This window comes from Chamaea fasciata, unplaced genomic scaffold, assembly GCF_029207755.1.
Source record: "Chamaea fasciata isolate MVZ Bird 193981 ecotype frontalis unplaced genomic scaffold, bChaFas1.0.hap1 SCAF_1, whole genome shotgun sequence".
Lineage (NCBI taxonomy): Eukaryota > Metazoa > Chordata > Aves > Passeriformes > Sylviidae > Chamaea > Chamaea fasciata.
Genome location: NW_027094086.1, coordinates 381,897 through 400,169, shown reverse-complemented (window position 1 = coordinate 400,169; position 18,273 = coordinate 381,897). Strand labels below are relative to the sequence as shown.

At 65.9% G+C, this 18,273-nt stretch overlaps 1 protein-coding gene across 1 annotated transcript in view; it reads left to right on the top strand.

Moving 5' to 3' along the window:
• Nucleotides 1-17,891, top strand: part of PLEC (plectin) — a 79,907-nt gene extending 62,016 nt beyond the window's left edge. The window contains exons 52-73 of the mRNA XM_066203116.1: nt 659-814; nt 1,560-1,757; nt 1,834-1,962; nt 2,731-2,901; nt 2,980-3,135; nt 3,995-4,201; nt 4,720-4,839; nt 5,107-5,276; nt 6,632-6,791; nt 7,846-8,043; nt 10,782-10,907; nt 11,336-11,479; nt 12,689-12,877; nt 13,588-13,705; nt 13,792-13,946; nt 14,818-14,980; nt 15,058-15,206; nt 15,296-15,370; nt 16,058-16,175; nt 16,293-16,486; nt 16,566-16,686; nt 17,110-17,891. Of these exons, the coding sequence (XP_066059213.1) occupies nt 659-814; nt 1,560-1,757; nt 1,834-1,962; nt 2,731-2,901; nt 2,980-3,135; nt 3,995-4,201; nt 4,720-4,839; nt 5,107-5,276; nt 6,632-6,791; nt 7,846-8,043; nt 10,782-10,907; nt 11,336-11,479; nt 12,689-12,877; nt 13,588-13,705; nt 13,792-13,946; nt 14,818-14,980; nt 15,058-15,206; nt 15,296-15,370; nt 16,058-16,175; nt 16,293-16,486; nt 16,566-16,686; nt 17,110-17,156 (3,264 nt within the window). The 3' untranslated portion in view covers nt 17,157-17,891. The remainder of the gene's footprint in view (nt 1-658; nt 815-1,559; nt 1,758-1,833; nt 1,963-2,730; nt 2,902-2,979; nt 3,136-3,994; nt 4,202-4,719; nt 4,840-5,106; nt 5,277-6,631; nt 6,792-7,845; nt 8,044-10,781; nt 10,908-11,335; nt 11,480-12,688; nt 12,878-13,587; nt 13,706-13,791; nt 13,947-14,817; nt 14,981-15,057; nt 15,207-15,295; nt 15,371-16,057; nt 16,176-16,292; nt 16,487-16,565; nt 16,687-17,109) is intronic.
• Nucleotides 17,892-18,273: the final 382 nt, after the last annotated feature.

The window sequence follows — 18,273 nt, the reverse complement described above, 5'->3', positions numbered from 1 at the left end:
GGGCTGGGTGGGCACGACCTGGGGGTGCTGGGTCAGCCTGGGGGGGTGCAGTGGGCGCTGGGTGGAGGAACAGGGCTGGGTGGGTGCTGGGTGGGCACTGGGTGGGTGCTGGGTGGGTCCTGGATGGGGCACAGGGCTGGGTGGGTGCTGGGTAGGCCATGGGTGGGCACTGGGTGGGTGCACAGGGCCATGTGGGCACTGGGTGGGCGCTGGGACAGGCCCTGGGTGGGTGCACAAGGCTGGGTTGGCACTGGGTGGGCACTGGGACAGGCACTGGGTGGGTGCACAAGGCTGGGTGGTCACTGGGCGTGCCCTGGGTGGGCGCTGGGTGGGTGCACAAGGCTGGGTGGGCCCTGGGTGGGCAATAGATGAGCACTGGGGGGGGTGCACAGAGCCATGTGGGCGCCGTGTAGGCCCTGGGTGGGTGCTGGATGGGTGCTGGGCATGGACCCTGACTGGGCACTGGCTGCTCTGTGGATGCACAGGGCCATGTGTGCCCTGGGTGTGTCCCGGGTGTGTTCTGGATGTGCTCTGGGTGGGCTCTGGGTGGGTGCACAGAGCCGTGTGGTAGCTGGGTGTGCCCGGGTGGGCTCTGTGAGCGCACAGGGTCCGCCCTGACCCCCCTCCCGCCCCCGACTGGGCCGCTGGGTCCCGGCAGCACCAGCTGGAGGCGGCGCTGCTGGGGCTGGGGCAGTTCCGGCACCAGCTGGAGGAGCTGCTGCAGTGGCTGAGCCGCACCGGGGAGCAGCTGCGCGGCCCCGCGCCCCTGCGGCCCGACCTGCAGAGCTGCGAGATCGAGCTGGCCAAGCACAAGGTGGGGCTCGGCGGAGGGACAAGTGTGTGACACGGTCACGGGGCCGGGGGGGGGAAGAGGGGGGGGTCCTGGGGGTGCTGGCTGTGGTGACACCCCGGGTTGGGTGTCCTGGCCACCCCAGGGTGGGTGTCCTGCCCATGGTGACACCCCGGGTTGGGTGTCCTGGCCATCCCAGGGTGGGTGTCCTGCCCATCCCAGGGTGGGTGTCCTGCCCATGGTGACACCCCAGAGTGGGTGTCCTGCCCACGGTGACACCCCGGGGTGGGTGTCCCGGCCCCTCCTTGGCTGCTGTCGCAGCAGGGCCAGGCCGGGGCAGCGCGGGGACGCGTCCCCTCCCGCGATGACAGCACGTCCCCTCCCGCAGTGTCAGCATGGAAGGAATTCGCTGTCTCTGCGCTCAGCCCCTCGCCCGGACACGCTCCTGACGTGCCCAAGAGGGGCGAGGCCGCCAGGGCCGGGCTGTCCCCGCGCCGCGGGGCCTTCTGTCCCCTCCTGGCCACCTCCCTGCCCCAAACCCCCAAATGCTGTGCCCCGCTCCCTGCTGAGATCGAGAGCCCCGACACCAGCCTGGGGACACCCTTGGGTGCCCCCGTCGCCCAGCATGGCACCCCTCATCCCCAGTGCTGTGGTGGCAGCGGTACCAGGGGTGGGATGTTTCGGGGTGAGCGCCTTTGGGTGCAGACAGAGGAATTCGGGGTGTGGAGTGACCCCGTCCCCAGGCGTGACCCCGCCGCCCCCTCCCCAGGTGCTGCGGACGGACGTGATGTCCCACGCCCGCACGGTGCAGTCGGTGACCGAGGCCGGCCAGGGGCTGCTGCTCTCCAGCCTGGGCGACAGTGTGGAGGGGCTGCAGCGCAGCCTGCAGCAGCTGGCGCAGCGCTGGGACCTGGTGCGCAGCGAGACCGAGAGCCGGCAGCTGGAGCTGGAGAACAACCTGAGCCAGGTACGGCCCGCGGGGCCCCGCGGGGCTGCTGGCCCGGCGAGGAGCGGCCGGCGCTCAGCCCCCGCCTCGCCCGCAGGTGCAGGACATCACGCTGGAGATCACCGAGCTGCTGCAGTGGCTGGAGCAGGTGGAGCTGCAGCTCTTCTGCTCCAAGCCGGCCTGGGGCCACCCGGATGCCACCAAAGAGGAGCTCAACGCACACCTGGTGAGAGCCGGGACCAGCCCCTGGGGTCTGGTGATCTCCTGGGGGGATGTGTGGCTCAGGTCTGCTCTTCTCCACACTGCTGGGCCGGGATCCTTCCCTGCTGCCTCCTCTCCCCAGGCAGGCAGAGCCTGGCACCCCTCCCTCAGCAGCTCCAGCCCTGTGAGACAGAGCAGGAGCCGACCTTGTCCTTGTCCCTCAGTCTGAACCTGTTTCTGACCCCATCCACATCCTTGTCTTTATCCCCTCTCCCTCTTCACTGTGGCTGTCTCCCTTGTCCCCATCCTCTGCCCCCATCCCTGTCACCTGTCTGCTTTACCTGAGCCCTCCTCATCCCCATCCTTGTCCCCCTTCTCATCCTGATCCCCATTCCCATCCCTGCTCCCATCCCTATCCGTGTACCTCTCCCCCTCCCTGCCCCATGCACACCCTCATCCCTGTCCCCATTCCAATCCCTGTTCCCATTCCCATCCCCATCCCTGTTCCCATCCCCATTCCCATCCCTGCTCCCATCCCTGTTCTTGGCCCCATCCCCATCCGGGTACCTCTCCCCCTCCCTGCCCCATGCATACCCTCATCCCTGTCCTCATTCCAACTCCCATTTCCATCCCTGTTCCTATCCCCATCCCCATCTCCTTTCCCATCCCTGTTCCTGTTCCCATCCCCATCCTCATTCCCATCCCCATCCCCGTCCCCATTCCAACCGCTGTCCCCTCCTCTCCCTCTCCCTGTCCCGGTGCCGATCGCGGTCCCGCGGGGCTGTCCCGGCAGGAGCTGTGCCGGGAGCTGGAGGCTCGGGCCGTGTCCTACCGGGGGCTGCGGGAGCGGCTGCAGCGGCTGCTGGACTCGTGCCGCGCCGGCCGGCCCTGCAGCACCGAGCACAGCCTGCGGCTCCTCGAGCAGAAGTGGGAGAGCGTCCAGGCCGAGGCGCAGGAGAGGAAGGTGTGAGGGGTCCCCCGGGGGTCTCGCCCCGACCGGCCCCGGGAGCCCGTCCCCACCGGTGCCTGTCCCCGCCCGCAGGAGCGCCTGGCCGAGGGGCTGACGGTCACCACCGAGTTCCACGGCTCGGCGCAGGAGCTGCTGCGCTGGGTGGGCCACGCCGAGGAGCTGCTGGGGTCCCCCGCGCCCCCCAGCTTCGTCCTGGACACCGTCACCGCGCAGATCCAGGAGCACAAGGCGAGGGAGGGCTGGCGGGGCCGGGGCGCTGCCCTCGGGGCTGGGTTACGGAGCCGGGCTCTGCCCGAGGGGTCCGGGGTGGAACCTGCGGGGATCTGCCCCGGGCTGCAGGAGGGGTGGCTGTCCCCATAGCAGCGGGGCGGGGGTGCCCTGTGCCCCTCCCAGCGTGTGCCCAATGCTCCATGTCCTGTCCTGGCACGGACTGTGCCTGGTGCTCCATGTCCTGTCCTGGCACGGGCCCTGTCCAGGGGCTCCATGTCCTGTCCTGGCACGGGCTGGTGCTCCATGTCCCTGGTGTTCCTGGTGCTCCATGTCCCCTCCTGTACTGGCCGTGTCCTGGGGTTCCGTGTCCATGTCCCATCCTGTCCTGGCCATGTCCAGGGGCTCCATATCCTGTCACAGGCCGTGTCCAGGGGCTCCATGTCCTGTCCTGTCCTGTCCTGGCCATGTCCAGGGACTCCATGTCCTGTCCTGGCCGTGTCCTAGGGCTCCGTGTGCTGTCCCATCCTGTCCTGGCCATGTCCAGGGACTCTATGTCCATATCCTGTCCTGGCCGTGTCCCGGGGCTCCATGTCCATGTCCCATCCTGTCCTGGCCATGTCCAGGGACTCTATGTCCATATCCTGTCCTGGCCGTGTCCCGGGGCTCCATGTCCATGTCCCATCCTGTCCTGGCCATGTCCAGGGACTCTATGTCCATGTCCTGTCCTGGCCGTGTCCCAGGGCTCCATGTCCATGTCCCATCCTGGCACAGGCTGTTCCTGGTGCTCCATGTCCGTGTCCCATCCTGTCCTGGCCATGTCCAGGGGCTCCCCACCCCCCCCAGGACCCCCTGCACTCACTCTCCCCCGTCCCCACAGGCCCTGGTGAAAGAGGCCAACGCCCACGGGGAGAAGCTGGGCAGCCTGGAGGCCGTGGCCGCTCGCCTGAAGGATTTCAGTCGGAAGCAGGATGGGGCCGTCATCCAGAACCTGGTGCTGGCGGCGCGGGAGCGGCTGGGGAAGGTCCTGCAGCGAGCGGCCGAGCGGGGGGCGCTGCTGGAGGAGGCCCGAAAACGCAGCAAGCAGGTACCGGGACACAGCCACGGGCTGGGGACGGGGAGTTCTGCCCCTCGGTGGGGTTCGAGCACGGGCCTGGAGGGATGGGACAAGGGGGAATGGCTCCCCGCTGCCGGAGGGCGGGGTTGGATGGGATATTGAGAGGAATTCTTCCCTGTGAGGGTGGATTCCCCGAAAAAGTGCGTCTGCCTTATCCTTGGATGTGTCTGAAACCAGGCTGGACAGGGCTTGGAGCAACCTGGGATGGTGGGAGGTGTCCCTGCCTTCCCGGCGGTGGAACTATGTGGGATTTAAAGTCCCTCCCATCCCAAACCATCCCGGGCTGGTGGTTCCATGACACGGATCCTGCTGGGAGCCGTGCCGGGAGGGGACCACGTGGCTCTGGCGCTGTCACTGCCCCGTGGTGGTGCCCAGGCCGTGTCCCTCCCATGTGCGGCTCCTGTTTGGGTCACCCCAGACCCCCTTTGCCCCCGAGCTCCCCGCAGCCCCCCCGAGCCCCCACAGCCCTGCGCTGCCCTCCCCTGCAGTTCAGCGAGTCCCGGCGGCTGCTGCTGGACTGGATGGACGAGGTGGAGCAGAGCCTGGAGGTGCCGCAGGACGCCGCCACCAGCCAGGAGGAGATCAAGTGCCAGCTGGCTGAGCACAAGGTGGGGCTGCCCCGCTCCTCGGCACTGGGCAGGGGGGGATGCACAACCGGGGGTCTGGGGGCTGCAGAGGGGGCGTCCCCCACTCCCGGGGGGGGTTGGATAAATCCCCGGGGCCATCCTGCAGGGTTGGGAGACCTCCGGGGGAAGCGCTGGGTGTTGGCATCCCAACCATCCCAGAGTTTTGGGAGAGGAGGGAGTGTCCCCCCCGCCCCAGCCGGGGGTCCCAACGCCCACCGGGTTCGGTTCGGTTCGGGGGGGGCCCCGCAGGCGTTCCAGAAGGTGCTGCGGGCCAAGCGGCCGGTGTACGAGGCCACGGTGCGGAGCGGGCGGGCGCTGCGGGAGGCGGCGCGGCTGCCCCAGGACCTGCAGCCGCTGGAGGAGCTGCTGGGGGAGCTCAAGGAGCGCTGGGATGCGCTGTGCGGACACGCCGCAGAGAGGTGCGGGCCGGAGGGGACCGGGATGAGGGGCGGGTGGGATGGGATTGGGATGGGAATAGAGATGGGATGGGGTGGGATGGGATGGGATGGGATGGGATGGGATGGGATGGGAATGAGGTGCGGGTGGGAATGAGGTGCGGGTGGGATAGGATGGGATGGGATAGGGAAGGGGTTGGGAATGGGGATGACGATGGGGTTGGGATGGGAATAGGGATGGAAATGGGGATGGGGTTGGGAAGGGGTTGGGAATGGGGTGGGAATGGGGATGGGATTGGGATGGGAATGGGGATGACGATGGGGTGGGATGGGAATGGGGATGGGGTGGGAATAGGGATGAGGATGGGATTGGGAAGGGGTTGGGATACAGGCAGGATGGCATGGGAATAGGGATGGGGATGGGATAGGGAAGGGGATGGGAATAGGGATCAGGATGGGATGGGCTGGGAATGAGGGGTGAGAGGGGACAGGAATGAGGTGCAGGTGGGATGGAATAGGGATGAGATGGGTTGGGGGTGGGGTTGGGATGGGGAAGGGGATAGGAGTAGGGATGGGGGTGGGATGGGATAGGGAAGGGGTTGGGAATGGGGATGACGGTGGGATTGGGATGGGGATGGAATGAGATGGGATTGGGAGGGGGTTGGGATACAGGCGGGATGGCATGGGAATGAGGTGCGGATGGGATGGGGATGGGAATAGAGATGCGGATGGGATGGGGTGGGATGGGATGGGAATGAGGGGTGGGAGGGGACAGGAATGAGGTGCGGGTGGGACGGGATGAGGATGGGAATGGGGATGGGAATGGGGATGGGATAGGGAAGGGGTTGGGATGGGATGAGGATGGGATAGGGGAGGGGTTGGGATGCAGGTGGGATGGGAATAGGAATGGAAATCATGCGGGATGGCACCATCTGTTCTCTGCTCGCTGGCGCTGCCAGGACCTGTCCCTGTCCAGAGTGGCACTGCCAGCTCTGTGGGGTGGCTCTGTAGGGTGCTCAATGGGGTGGTTCCATGGGGTGGCTCTGTAGGGTGACCCCCTGGGGTGACTCTGTGGGGTGCCTCCCTGGGGTGACCTCTGGGGTGACTCTATGGGGTGCCTGCGTGGAGTGACCCTATGGGGTGTCCCTGTGGGGTGTCCCTGTGGGGTGTCCCTGTGGGGTGGTTCCATGGGGTGGCCCTATGGGGTGGCCCTGTGGGGTGTCCCTGTGGGGTGGTTCCATGGGGTGGCTCTGTGGGGTGACGCCTTGGGGTGGCCCTATGGGATGGCCCTGTGGGGTGGCCCTGTGGGGTGGCCCTGTGGTTTCTCTACGGGGTGCCTCCGTGGGGTGCCCCCCAGCATCCCCGTGCCCCCCCGGCAGGCAGCACAAGCTGGAGGAGAGCCTGCTGTTCTCGGGGAAGTTCACGGACGCGCTGCAGGCGCTCATGGACTGGCTGTACCGCGCCGAGCCGCAGCTCAGCGAGGACGTGCCCGTGGGAGGGGACCGCGACATGGTCGGTGACCTCATGGACAAGCACAAGGTGGGCGGGTCGGGAGGTGTCGGGGGGGTGTCCTGCACGGGCTGTGCCCACCCCAGGACGGGACCAGAGCCTGGCACGGGACGGGCACTGACCCCTGAGTGACCCCAGGTGACCCCACCCTGTGCCAGCACCGGGGGGCTCCGGGGACCCCAGAGCTGGGAAGGGTTTGGGGCGTTCAGGGGAGCCCCGTGACCATTTTTGAGGTTTTGGGGTTCACAGGACCCCAGTACCCGGTTTTGTCAGAGTTTGGGGTGCAGGGCAGTCCCGTATCCACTGCTCTGAGGATCTGGGGGTTTCAGGGGAGCCCTGTGCCCACTGCTGGGAGGATTTGGGGTGCAGGAGAGCCCTGTGCTCATTTTTGTGAGGATTTGGGGTTCAGGGGAGCCCTGCGTGACTGCCGTGAGAATTTGGGGTGCACAGGAACCCAATGCCCATTGCTCTGAGGATTTGGGGTGCAGAAGAGCCCTGTACCCATTTTTGTGAGGGTTTGGGGGTTCAGGGGACCCCTGTGTGTCTGCTGTGAGGATTTGGGGTGCACAGGAACCCCGTGCCCATTTTTGTGAGGAATTGGGGTGCAGGGCAGCCCTGTATCCATTGCTCTGAGGATTTGGGGGGTTCAGGGGAGCCCCGTGACCATTTTTGTGAGGATTTTGGGAGTTCAGGGGTACCCTGTGACCATTTTTTTGAGGATGTGGGTTTCAGGGGAGCCCTGTGCCCTTTTTTGTGAGGATTTGGGGGTTCAGGGGAGCCCTGTGCCCACTGCTATGAGGGTTTGGGGTGCTCAGGAGCCCTGTGCCCATTTTTGTCAGGGTTTGGGGTGCAGGGCAGCCCTGTATCCATTTCTCTGAGAATTTGGGGGTTCAGGGCAGCCCTGTCTCCCTTGCTCTGATGATTTGGGGGTTCAGGGGAGCCCTGTATCTATTTCTCTGAGGATTTGGGGGTTCAGGGCAGCCCTGTATCTATTCCTGTGATGATTCGGGGGTTCAGGGGAGCCCTGCAGCGCACTGGGGTCCCTCTGTGACCCCATCCCACCCTCCCTCTGTCCCTTTCCCAGGTGTTCCAGAAGGAGCTGGGCAAACGCGCCAGCTGCATCAAGACGCTGAAGCGCTCGGTGCGGGACCTGACCCGCGGCAGCAGCAGCGTGGACTCGCAGTGGCTGCAGCGGCAGGTGGAGGAGCTCAGCTCCCGCTGGGACCTGGTCTGCAAATTGTCCCTGTCCAAGCAGGCGCGGCTGGAGGCGGCGCTGCGCCAGGTGAGCCCCGGGGGGGGGGCGGCCGTGGGAAGGGGGAGGAGGATGTGGGGGGCTGGGGTGGGGTGGCTGTGACTTAGGGGGTGCTCTGTGGGGTGGCTGTGCTTTGGGGGTGGTCTGTGGGGTGGTGGGTGTCCGTGCTCTGTGGGGTGCTCAGGTGGGGGGTGGCAGTGATTTGGCGGTGATTTGTGGGGCGCTCTGTGGGGTGGGGAATGGCTGTGCTTTGGAGGTGCTCTGTGGGGTGGTGGGTGGCAGTGATGTGGGGGCGCCTCTGTGGGGTGGCCGTGCTCTGTGGGGTGTCCAAGTGGTGGGGCTGTGCTCTGTGGGGTGCTCTGTGGGGAGCTCAGGTGGGGGGTGGCAGTGATTTGGGGGTGATCTGTGGGGTGTCCATGTGGCAGAGCTGTGCTCTGTGGGGTGGCTGTGCTTTGGGGGTGATCTGTGGGGTGGTGGGTGTCCGTGCTCTGTGGGGTGCTCTGTGGGGTACCCGAGGTGTGGGGCCGTGCTTTGGGGGGTGCTTGGGTTGTGGGGCTGTGCTTTGGGGGGTGCTCTGTGGGGTGGCCGTGATTTGGGGGTGTTCTGTGGGGTGCTCAGACTGTGGGTGCCTGTGCTCTGTGGGATGACCTGGGCTTGGTGTGTGGCAGTGATTTGGGGTTGCTCTGTGGGGTGGCCATGCTTCGGCGGTGCTCTGTGGGGTTTTCTGTGGGGTGCCCAGGTTTGGTGTGTGGCAGTGATTTGGGGGGGTGCTCTGTGGGGTTTTCTGTGGGGTGGGCTCGGTGTGGGGCACTGTGGGGTTTGGGGTTCCGTGTCACACGGTGCCAGGCTGCCTGCCCTGGGGGTACGGGTGTGAACAGGGTGTGTGGGGCAGGCGGCTGTGGGGCACAGGGAGGTGCTCAGGAGGTCAGAGCGAATCGTGTCCCGGAGTAGGGCCGCGTGTGGGGTGTCCCCTCTGTCCCGCTGTGGGGTTGGACCGTCTATTTACAATATTTACTGTCCCACAAAGCCTGAGGTTAGAGAAACGAAATGGAGAGCTCCTCTACTATTGGCACTTTTGAGCTCCCAACTGTAACCGAGATAATTTAAGAGAAAATAACGAGGTGACGCTCGCATTATGGACACTTTTGACCCAAAAATGACCACCCAAGGCTCCCAATGCAGACACTTTTCACCCAATTAGAGAAAACCACCCAAACCCACAAAGAGGAAGGCAAAGGAGGATAAAGAGAACACCTCAAAATCCTCCGTCTCGACTCGCACGTCCCACCGTGAAAAACGAGTTCCACCCTCTTTTAAAAATTTATAAGTTTAATAAAAATTTTTTAAAAATTAGACAAATTAGGAGGCGGAAAGCAAAAGTTTCTCAGCTGAGGGTGCCCGGCACAAAGTCAGCCAGCAGCACCACTTTTCACTCTTTCAGACTTCCATATTTAAGGATTGCTGTGTCCTTTTTTTGTCTGACAGATTTATTTGTGGGTGGCTCCACTCTGTCTTGGTATCATGGGGTCTCCTAAATTTTCTTCTCGAGGTTTTCGGTTGTTTTTTTTCATTTTGATAAAAAACCGCAGAAATCTAGCAGCCTTCATGCTGGGCCACAAGGTGACAACAACTCCTCTCCATATTTTTTTGGCCTGGTCACTTTTCAGATGTCAGAAAGAGAAAAAAAACCCAAACCCAGTCCTCTCACCACTCACGTTATGTCACAATGGGAAAACGCACTCGTCGCTTTTCTAAACTCCATCAACGAAACAAATAACACAGTGCAATTGTACATGCGGTATTCATCCTAATATTCACCAAAAGCCAACTTTAGGATGTGCATTTGTAACGCTACGGTTAGAAATGATAAGCCGGATCGGTGAATTAAAAATATTAATAACAAATCTATTAATAAAAACAAAAAAGATCAAGAATTTGAGAAATAGAGAAAAACCCCGATAAAACGACAACCAAAGCTCAGTTCTGATCCCGGGAATCGGCGCTGGGTGAACCGCAGATCCTGCCCCCTATGGCACAGAATCCCCCTCTGGTTCACAAATTCGGAGTGTACAGGCCCCGTTTTTATACAGGTTTTGGGCTTGTGCAACCGATTACTTCATAGGTTCTTTGTGCGATGTGGTCCACGATTCACATTCGTCTGGTTTCCTTTTTGGGTGTGAGTTCGGTGAATAGTTTTTCCGAGGAGACATAAACTTATGTCTGAGTTTGCTGGAACCAGGTGTTGAGATGTATGTCCTTGATGGGATTGGGAGGATGGATATGGGGTGCTGAGCACTCGGCCGATGGTCAATGATGGCGATGATGGCGGTGCTCAGCCCCATCACCCATGGGTGGTGCTGATGATGCCGGTGCTCAGCTCTGTCACCCATGGGTGACACCCTCCTTTCTTTCGGTGATGGGTGATTTTCTGCTTCTCGGCAGAGGAATGTCTTTCCGGAACCCCGCATTCCTTAGACTTAAAAACGTTATACAGCAGCACACAAACTAACTCGACATAGGTGTATAAAGTATCATAAAAAGAAAACACAAATTAATCCTACAATATCTATCACACCACTACACGCTAAAACCCCAGATTCGGAAGTTTTAGGGTTTCCAGCAGGAGCGGGGCTGGCGGTGCCTGTGCCAGGGGTTTGTCCATCCAGCAGCTCAGGGGGGTCTGGGGGCTCAGGGGGGTTTTGGGGGGCTCAGGGATGGGAGCTGGGGCTGTGAGGTGGCTCCTGAGCGGGTCCCCGCTGTCGCGGCAGGCGGAGGAGTTCCACAGCCTGGTGCACTCCTTCCTGGGCCGCCTGACCGAGTCGGAGAAGACGCTCAAGTACGGAGTGTTCCCCGAGGAGGAGGCGGCCGTGCGGGAGTGCCAGGCCCAGCTGCAGGTGAGTACCGGCCCCCACCTGCCTCAGGTGGGCTCCAGCTCTGCCCCGGGACCCCCAACATCGGGGTCAGCTGGGCTGGGGGATCCCCACTGCAAGGCACGGGGTGTGGGGTGCCGCCACTGGGAGGTGTGGGGTGTTTGGGGCTTCAAAGCATCGGGGTTTGGGGCTCCAAATGCACTGGGGGGGGGAGATTTGGGCAGCCCCACCCCGAGGAGAGATGGGATTTGGGGAGATTTGGGCGCCCCCATACCAAGAACACGGGGTTTGGGGCTCCAAATGTCCCAAGGTGGGGAGATTTGGGTACTCCCACCCCAAGGACATGGGGTTTGGGGAGATTTGGGCACCTCCACCCCAACCCACCGACCCCATCAGTGCAGGGGGGTCTGTGAGTGGCTGACCCCCCAGTCCCATGGTCCGTGTCCCCCCAGGAGCTGACGCAGTCCCTGCAGTGCCAGCAGCTGGAGCTGGAGTGCATCACGTCGCTGGGGGAGGAGATCCTGAGCACCTGCCACCCTGACTCTGTCATCACCGTCAAGTCCTGGGTCACCGTGGCCAAGAGCCGCTTCCAGGAGGTGAGAGGGGAGCCCCAGCCCGGCCAGGGGGCAGAGGAGGACCCACAGCGACCCCATAACCCACCCACACCTGTGCTATAACCCACCCACACCGGTCCTATAACCCACCCACAGTGGCCCTAAAACCCACCCACACCTGCCCTATAACCCACAACCCCACACTTGTTCCACAGCCCCACACCTGTCCCACAGCCTCACACCTGGGGAAAGCACGGCCCTATAACCCACTGCCCCACACCTCTCCCACCCCTAGGGTGGCCTTGGCCTTGCCAGTGTCACCCCAAGCTCCCCCACCCTGTGGCCCCGTGGGGTCACCTGGGGCCTCCTGTGCAGCCACCCCACAGCGGGGACAGGGACACATGTGGGGCGGTGTCCTGGGGGCCCTCACCCCACACATGACCCCAGAGCCTCCCTGGGTTGGGGGTTTGGAGGCCAGAGGCTCCCAGTGCTCCTGGGACCGGCCTGGCCAGTTCAGCCCATCCCACACAAAGCCCCGACTGCGACCTTGAGACCTGCGGGGTCTGCCCTGGGGCCGCCCCACTCACCCCAAAACTGGAGGGCAGGAGGTGTCTCCCCACAGTGCAGGCCTGGGGGCGCTCAGCATATGGGGGGCAGCACGCCCAGCATCCCCGTGTCCCTGCCCCATATCACTGTCCCCGTGTCCCTGCCCCATGTCCCTGTCCCATGTCCCTGTCCCATATCTCTGTCCCCATATGCCTGCCCCATGTCCCTGTCCCATATCTCTGTCCCGTGTCCCTGCCCCATATCACTGCCCCGTGTTCCTGTCCCATGTCCATGTCCCTGCCCCATGTCCCTGTCCCGTGTCCCTGCCCCATATCACTGTCCCATGTCCCTGCCCCATCCGGGGGTCCGTGTCCCTGCCCCACAGTCACAGTGGGCTGTGGACTCCCCATGTCACTGCCCCACTGTCCCCAGGGCTATTGGGGGTCCCTGACCCTGCCCCACTGTCCTCAGGGCTGTTGGGGGTCTGTGACTCTGCCCCATTGTCCCCAGGACTGTGGACTCCCCATGTCCCTGCCCCACTGTCCCCAGGGATGTTGGGGGTCCCTGCCCCTCTCCCACCTCCCCGTGCCCGCTCATTCTCCCCAAAGCAACGACCCGGCGGCACCTGCCCCAAACGGGAGACCTCGGGGTCCGCAGTGGGGTGCCCCCCCCGTGCCCCACCTGTGCCCCCCGGCTGCCCCACAGGTGCTGAGCTGGGCGCAGCAGCAGGGCGAGCGGCTGCGGGCGCAGGCGGCGGCGCTGGCGGCCGAGCGGGAGGAGAGCGCGCAGCTGCTGGACTGGATCACGGCGGCCGAGGAGGCGCTGGCGCTGCGGGACCAGGAGCCGCTGCCCGACGAGGTGGAGCAGCTGGAGGAGCTCAGCGCCCAGCACGCGGTGAGGGACCCCCCCCCGGGGGACCCTCAAACACACCCCCGCACCGGTCCTGGGATGGGCGAGGGCTTTGGGGAGCGCTGGTGTCGGGGGGTGGTGGTGGTGGTCGGTTTTGCGTTGAGCTGTTCGAGCCCACCGTGAGCACAGCGCACGCTGAGGGGTCGGGAGGGTCCTGGGAGGGAGGGGGACAGCAGGGCCGGGCTGAAGTTCGGGGAGCTGTGGGGCACAGGGGGGACTGTGGAGCTCGGGGGGCTGTGGAAATGAGGGGGCTGTGGGGCTTGGGGGACTCTGGAGCACAGAGGGGCTGTGGAAATCGGGGGGCCTGTGGAGCACTGGAGGGGCTCTGGAGCTCGGGGAGGGGGGCTCTGGAGCACGGGGGGTCTCTCTGTGGAAATTGGGGAGGCTGTGGGGCTCGAGGGGCTGTGGAAGTCGGAGGGGACTCTGGATCTTGGGGCGCTGTGGGGCTCAGGGGGTGCTCTGGAGCTCAGGGGGGACTCTGGAGCTCAGGGGGGGCTCTGTAGCCCGGGGGGACTCTGGAGCTCAGGGGGGACTCTGGAGCTCAGGGGGGGCTCTGTAGCTCGGGGGGGCTCTGTGGCTCGGGGGGACTCTGGAGCTCAGGGGGGGCTCTGGAGCCCGGGGGGGGCTCTCTGTAGCCTGAGGGTGCAGCGCCCGCCAGCGCCCAGGTGTTCACGGCGCCCGGCGCCGCCCCTCAGGTGTTCATGGAGGAGCTGAACCGCAAGCAGCCGGACGTGGAGAAGGTCACCAAGAGCTGCAAGCGGAAGCTGGCGGTGGATCTGGGCCCCCCGGCCACCACCCGCCGCCTGGCCACGCGTAAGGACCTCCCCCCCCCGCCCCATCATCACCCCTCCACCCTCCCCGGACCCCCCGGGCGCGCCCCCTCACGCCGCTCTCCGCAGGTCGCCGCAGCAGCGGGAAGGCGCCGGGCGCGGCGGCGCCGCTGGAGCCGCAGACCCCGCTCATGGCGCGGCTCCTGCACCGCTGGCAGCAGCTCTGGCTGCTGGCCCTGGACCGCCAGTACCGGCTGGAGACGGCGCTGCAGCGCCTGCGGGAGGTAGGGGCGCGCCCCGGGGGGTCCCCAGTGGGTTCTCTCGTCTTCTGCCCGTGGGAACCCCTGGCCCAGGTGGGGTCGGCAGTGTCAGACCCTGTCCCTGCAGCCGGGGGGGTCCCAGCACCCCCCGTGGGTGCACCTTGACACGCCAGAGTGGCTGCTGGAGCACAGGGAACCCCGTGCACCGCAGAGCCGGGGGTCCTGGGCAGAGTTGGGGGTCCCAGGCAGGGCTGGGGGTCCTGGGCAGAGCTAGAGGTCTTGGGCAGAGACCCGCCCCCCTTGCAGCCTTGGCAGGGCCAGGGCTGGGAGCAGCTGAGCCTGAACGTGGGCACGGCGTGGTTGCAGGGTTCCCCTGCACCCCAAACCCTCACAGGAATGGATACAGGGTTCCTGTGCACCCCAAACCCTCCCAAAAATGGGCACAGGGTTGCTGTGCACCCCAAACCCTCACAACAGTCACACAAGGCTCCTCTGAAACCCCCAAACCCTCCCAGCCGTGGTCAGAGGGCTCCCCTGCACCCCAAATCCTCACAGCAATGGATACAGGGTTCCCCTGCACCCCATACCCTCACAGGAATGGGCACGGGGCTCGCCTGCACCCTAAACCCTCCCAGCCGTGGTCAGAGGGCTCTCCTGAACCCTCAAACCCTCACAGCAATGGGCACAGGGTTCCTGTGCACCCCAAACCCTCACAGGCGTGGGTACAGGGCTCTCCTGCACCCCAAACCCTCACAGTAGTCACACAGGCCTCCTCTGAACCCCCCAAATTCTCCCAGCTGTGGGCACAGGGCTCACCCCTTGGGGGGTGACAAGAGACCCTGCCGTTAATCTGTTAATTAACGCCGCTAATCGCCGCGCGCGTGTCCCGTCCCAGCTGGAGGAGTTCGCGCACTTTGACTTCGGGGTCTGGAGGAAGCGCTACATGCAGTGGATCGGCCAGATGAAGTCCCGTGTCCTGGATGTTTTCCGCGGCATCGACAGGGACCAGGACGGGCGCATCAGCCAGCGGGAATTCATTGAGAGCGTCCTGGCCTCCAGTGCGTGCCGGGTTGGGGGGCTGGAGGGGGCTCATGGGGCTGGCACTGGTGGGGCTGAGGGTCTCCCTTCCCTGCAGAGTTCCCCACCAACGTCCTGGAGATGAACGCCGTGGCCACCATCTTCGACATGAACGGCGACGGCTTCATCGACTACTACGAGTTCGTCAGCGCCCTGCACCCCAACCGCGACCCGCTGCGCCGCTCCGCCGACCAGATCCAGGACGAGGTGTGGGGCGGGGCTGTGGGGCTGGGGGCACGGCTGGAGGGGTGGGGACCCCTCCTGGGGCTGAGCTGAGCGCGTCCCCGTCCCCGCAGGTGAACAGGCAAGTGGCCCAGTGCAACTGCGCCAAGCGCTTCCAGGTGGAGCAGATCAGCGCCAACAGGTACCGGGTAAGTGCCGAGGCACCAGCCCGGGGGTCCGGCCTGGCCTGACACCTGCACACAGCCCCGTGCCCTGGGCAGTGTCCCGGTGCGGGGACAGGGAGGGGACACAGCCCCGTGCCCTGGGCAGTGTCCCTGTGCGGGGACAGGGAGATGACACAGCCCCGTGCCCTGGGCAGGGCTCCTACAGTGTCCGCTGTGTGGGGACAGGGAGGGGACACAGCCCCGTGCCCTGGGCAGTGTCCCTGTGCGGGGACAGGGAGATGACACAGCCCCGTGCCCTGGGCAGGGCTCCTACAGTGTCCCCTGTGCGAGGACAGGGAGGGGACACAGCCCCGTGCAGGGCTCCTGCAGTGTCCCTGTGCGGGGACAGGGAGGGGACACAGCCCCGTGCCCTGTGCAGTGTCCTCGTGCCAGGACAGGGAGGTGACACAGCCCTGTGCCCAGGACAGGGCTCCTGCAGTGTCCCCTGTGCGGGGACAGGGAGGGGACACAGCCCCATTGCTGCAGTGTCCCTGTGCGGGGACAGGGAGGGGACACAGCCCCATTGCCCTAAGGAGCTCCGGCAGCACCTGTGGGGCGGGAGAGGCCTCAGGAACGGGCAGATCTGGGTGCTGCCACCTGCTCTGTGCCCCCCATCCCAATTCCCAGCCCTGCCAGGGCCCCGGCCTTGCCCCACCGTCCCTCTCGCTGCAGTTCGGGGAGTCGCAGCAGCTGCGGATGGTGCGGATCCTGCGCAGCACCCTCATGGTGCGGGTGGGCGGCGGCTGGATCGCCCTGGATGAGTTCCTGGTGAAGAACGACCCCTGCAGAGGTGGGTGTGGGGGTCCCGCACACCGGGCACAGTGGGTCAGCGGGGTCACGGGGGGCACAGCTCGCCACGCTCCCCAGGGTCTGCCACCCCCTCACTCCCCCCCTCCGTTGTCCCCAGTGAAGGGAAGGACCAACCTGAAGATCAACGAGAAGTACCTGTCCTCAGACGTCTTCGGAGCCGCCGCCACCGCCGCCAGGTGTGCGGGGACCCAGTCGGCCGCCTCCTCCAAAGTGCTGTCCCCGAGCCGCTCCAACTCCAGCCTCAGCCTCTACAGCAGCGCCTCGGCCCCCAGCAGCCCCCTGGCACGGAAGGTAAAGGCCGCGGAGACCCCCCCGTGAAATCGCGACCCCCCCCAAACCCACCTGGCACTGACCCTCACCGTCCCCTCAGTCGGTGCTGCGGAGGACGCGCTCCGGGGACCGCTGTCCGCGCTCCAGGGGCTCGGGGCTGCCCGACGGAGCCGAGCTGCAGTTCAGCGCGGCCGAGGAGAGCCTGGCTGTGGCTCCGCCAGGTGAGAGCTTCCTGCCCGCCCCGTGGGCTGGGGGGCACAGGGGAGCCGGGCTCGGGCTGTCTCGGGGCTGGGGGGCACAGGGGGGCCGGGCTCGGGGTGTCCCGGCGCTGTCCCTGGGGGGCACAGGGAAGCCGGGCTCGGGTGTCCCGGGGCTGTTCCTCCATCCGTCAGAGCGTTCCTGCCCGCCCTGTGGGGCTGGGGGGCACGGCGGAGCCGGGCTCGGGGTGTCCCGGGGCTGTCCCGGGGCTGTCCCTGGGGGCACAGGGGAGCCGGGCTCGGGGTGTCCCGGGGCTGTCCCGGGGCTGTCTCTGGGGGCACAGGGGAGCCGAGCTCAGGGTGTCCCGGCGCTGTCCCGCCGCCCCTCGGAGCGCTGGAGCCGGGGCCAGCAGAGCTCCCCGCTCCAGCCCCTCCGTGCCCCCGCAGAGCCGCCCGAAGGGTCCCCCCCGGAGCGCTGCAGCCCCTGCCGCTGACCCCCCCGCGCCCGCCCTGCGCCCACCACCCTCGGCCGGCCCCACTCAGGACCCTCCTCCGCGAACGAGGCTGGAGGGCGGCGAAGCCGCGGCCGCGCCCCCCGCGGGTCTCCGGGCCCGGCGCTGCGGCCCCCCCAGAGCGGGGCTGAGCTGTCCGTCCGTCCCCGACCCCGCCGGGGCCCGCTCCAGAGGATATGCAACAACACATCTCCCGACACGCGCCCAGCCCCTCCGGGCTCTGCTCTCCCGCCCCACGGCTCCAGCGGGCGGCTCGGGGAGGGGTCCGAGCCCCGGTGCCCCCGCTCCGAGCGCCCGGGGCTGTGGGACCCCCGGGCCCTGCCCTCCTCCCGTGCCCTCAGCTCGGGGCGGCCGCGCTGCCCGCGGCGTTCGGGGATTCCCGTCCTGCCTGCCGCGGCCCGGCGGGAGGGGGCCGGGCTCGGGACCCCCCCGGGCGGATGCCGAGCCCCGTTTCTGGTGCTAACCCTCACCCCTCGGCCTTGGGTGTGCGCGCACGGGCCCCCGGCTCCGGCCGCCCCCGGCTCTGGCCGCCCCTTGCCGCGGGCGGGGGTCCCCGGGGCCGGCGCTCCCGTCCTGCCGGCGGGCAGCGGGACCCCCGCCCTGCTGAGGCATGCTCGTGTCACCCCCGCTAACCGGACAGCAGTTAGAGCTGAATGTAACCCCGGCCGGGCCTGCCCGCCACCACAATAAACTGTAGTGAGGTTCCTTTTTCTATCAGCAGCCGCTCTCCGTCCGTCCGTCCGTCTGTCTGTCTGCGCGGGGGGGCACGTCGCTGCATCCCTCTGCCCAAGCAGGGGATCCGTCTGTCTGTCTGTCTGTCGGTCTGTCTGTCTGCGTGGGGCAGGAGGCTGCGCTCTGTCTGACCTGTGTGCTCACCCCGCTGTCGAGATGGGGAGCTGCAGTCTGTCAATCTGTCCATAGCTCAGGACCAGGGGCTGCAGTCTGTCGCTCTGTCCCCTCCCCTCACTGTGCTGTCAGGGGCAGGGGGTGTCACATCCCCAGAGCAGGTGCCCACCAGTGCAGAGACCCTCAGAGGCACTTTGTGGCCGTTGGTGGCACTCTGTGGCCCTCGCTGGCCCTTGGTGGCACTTTGTGGCAC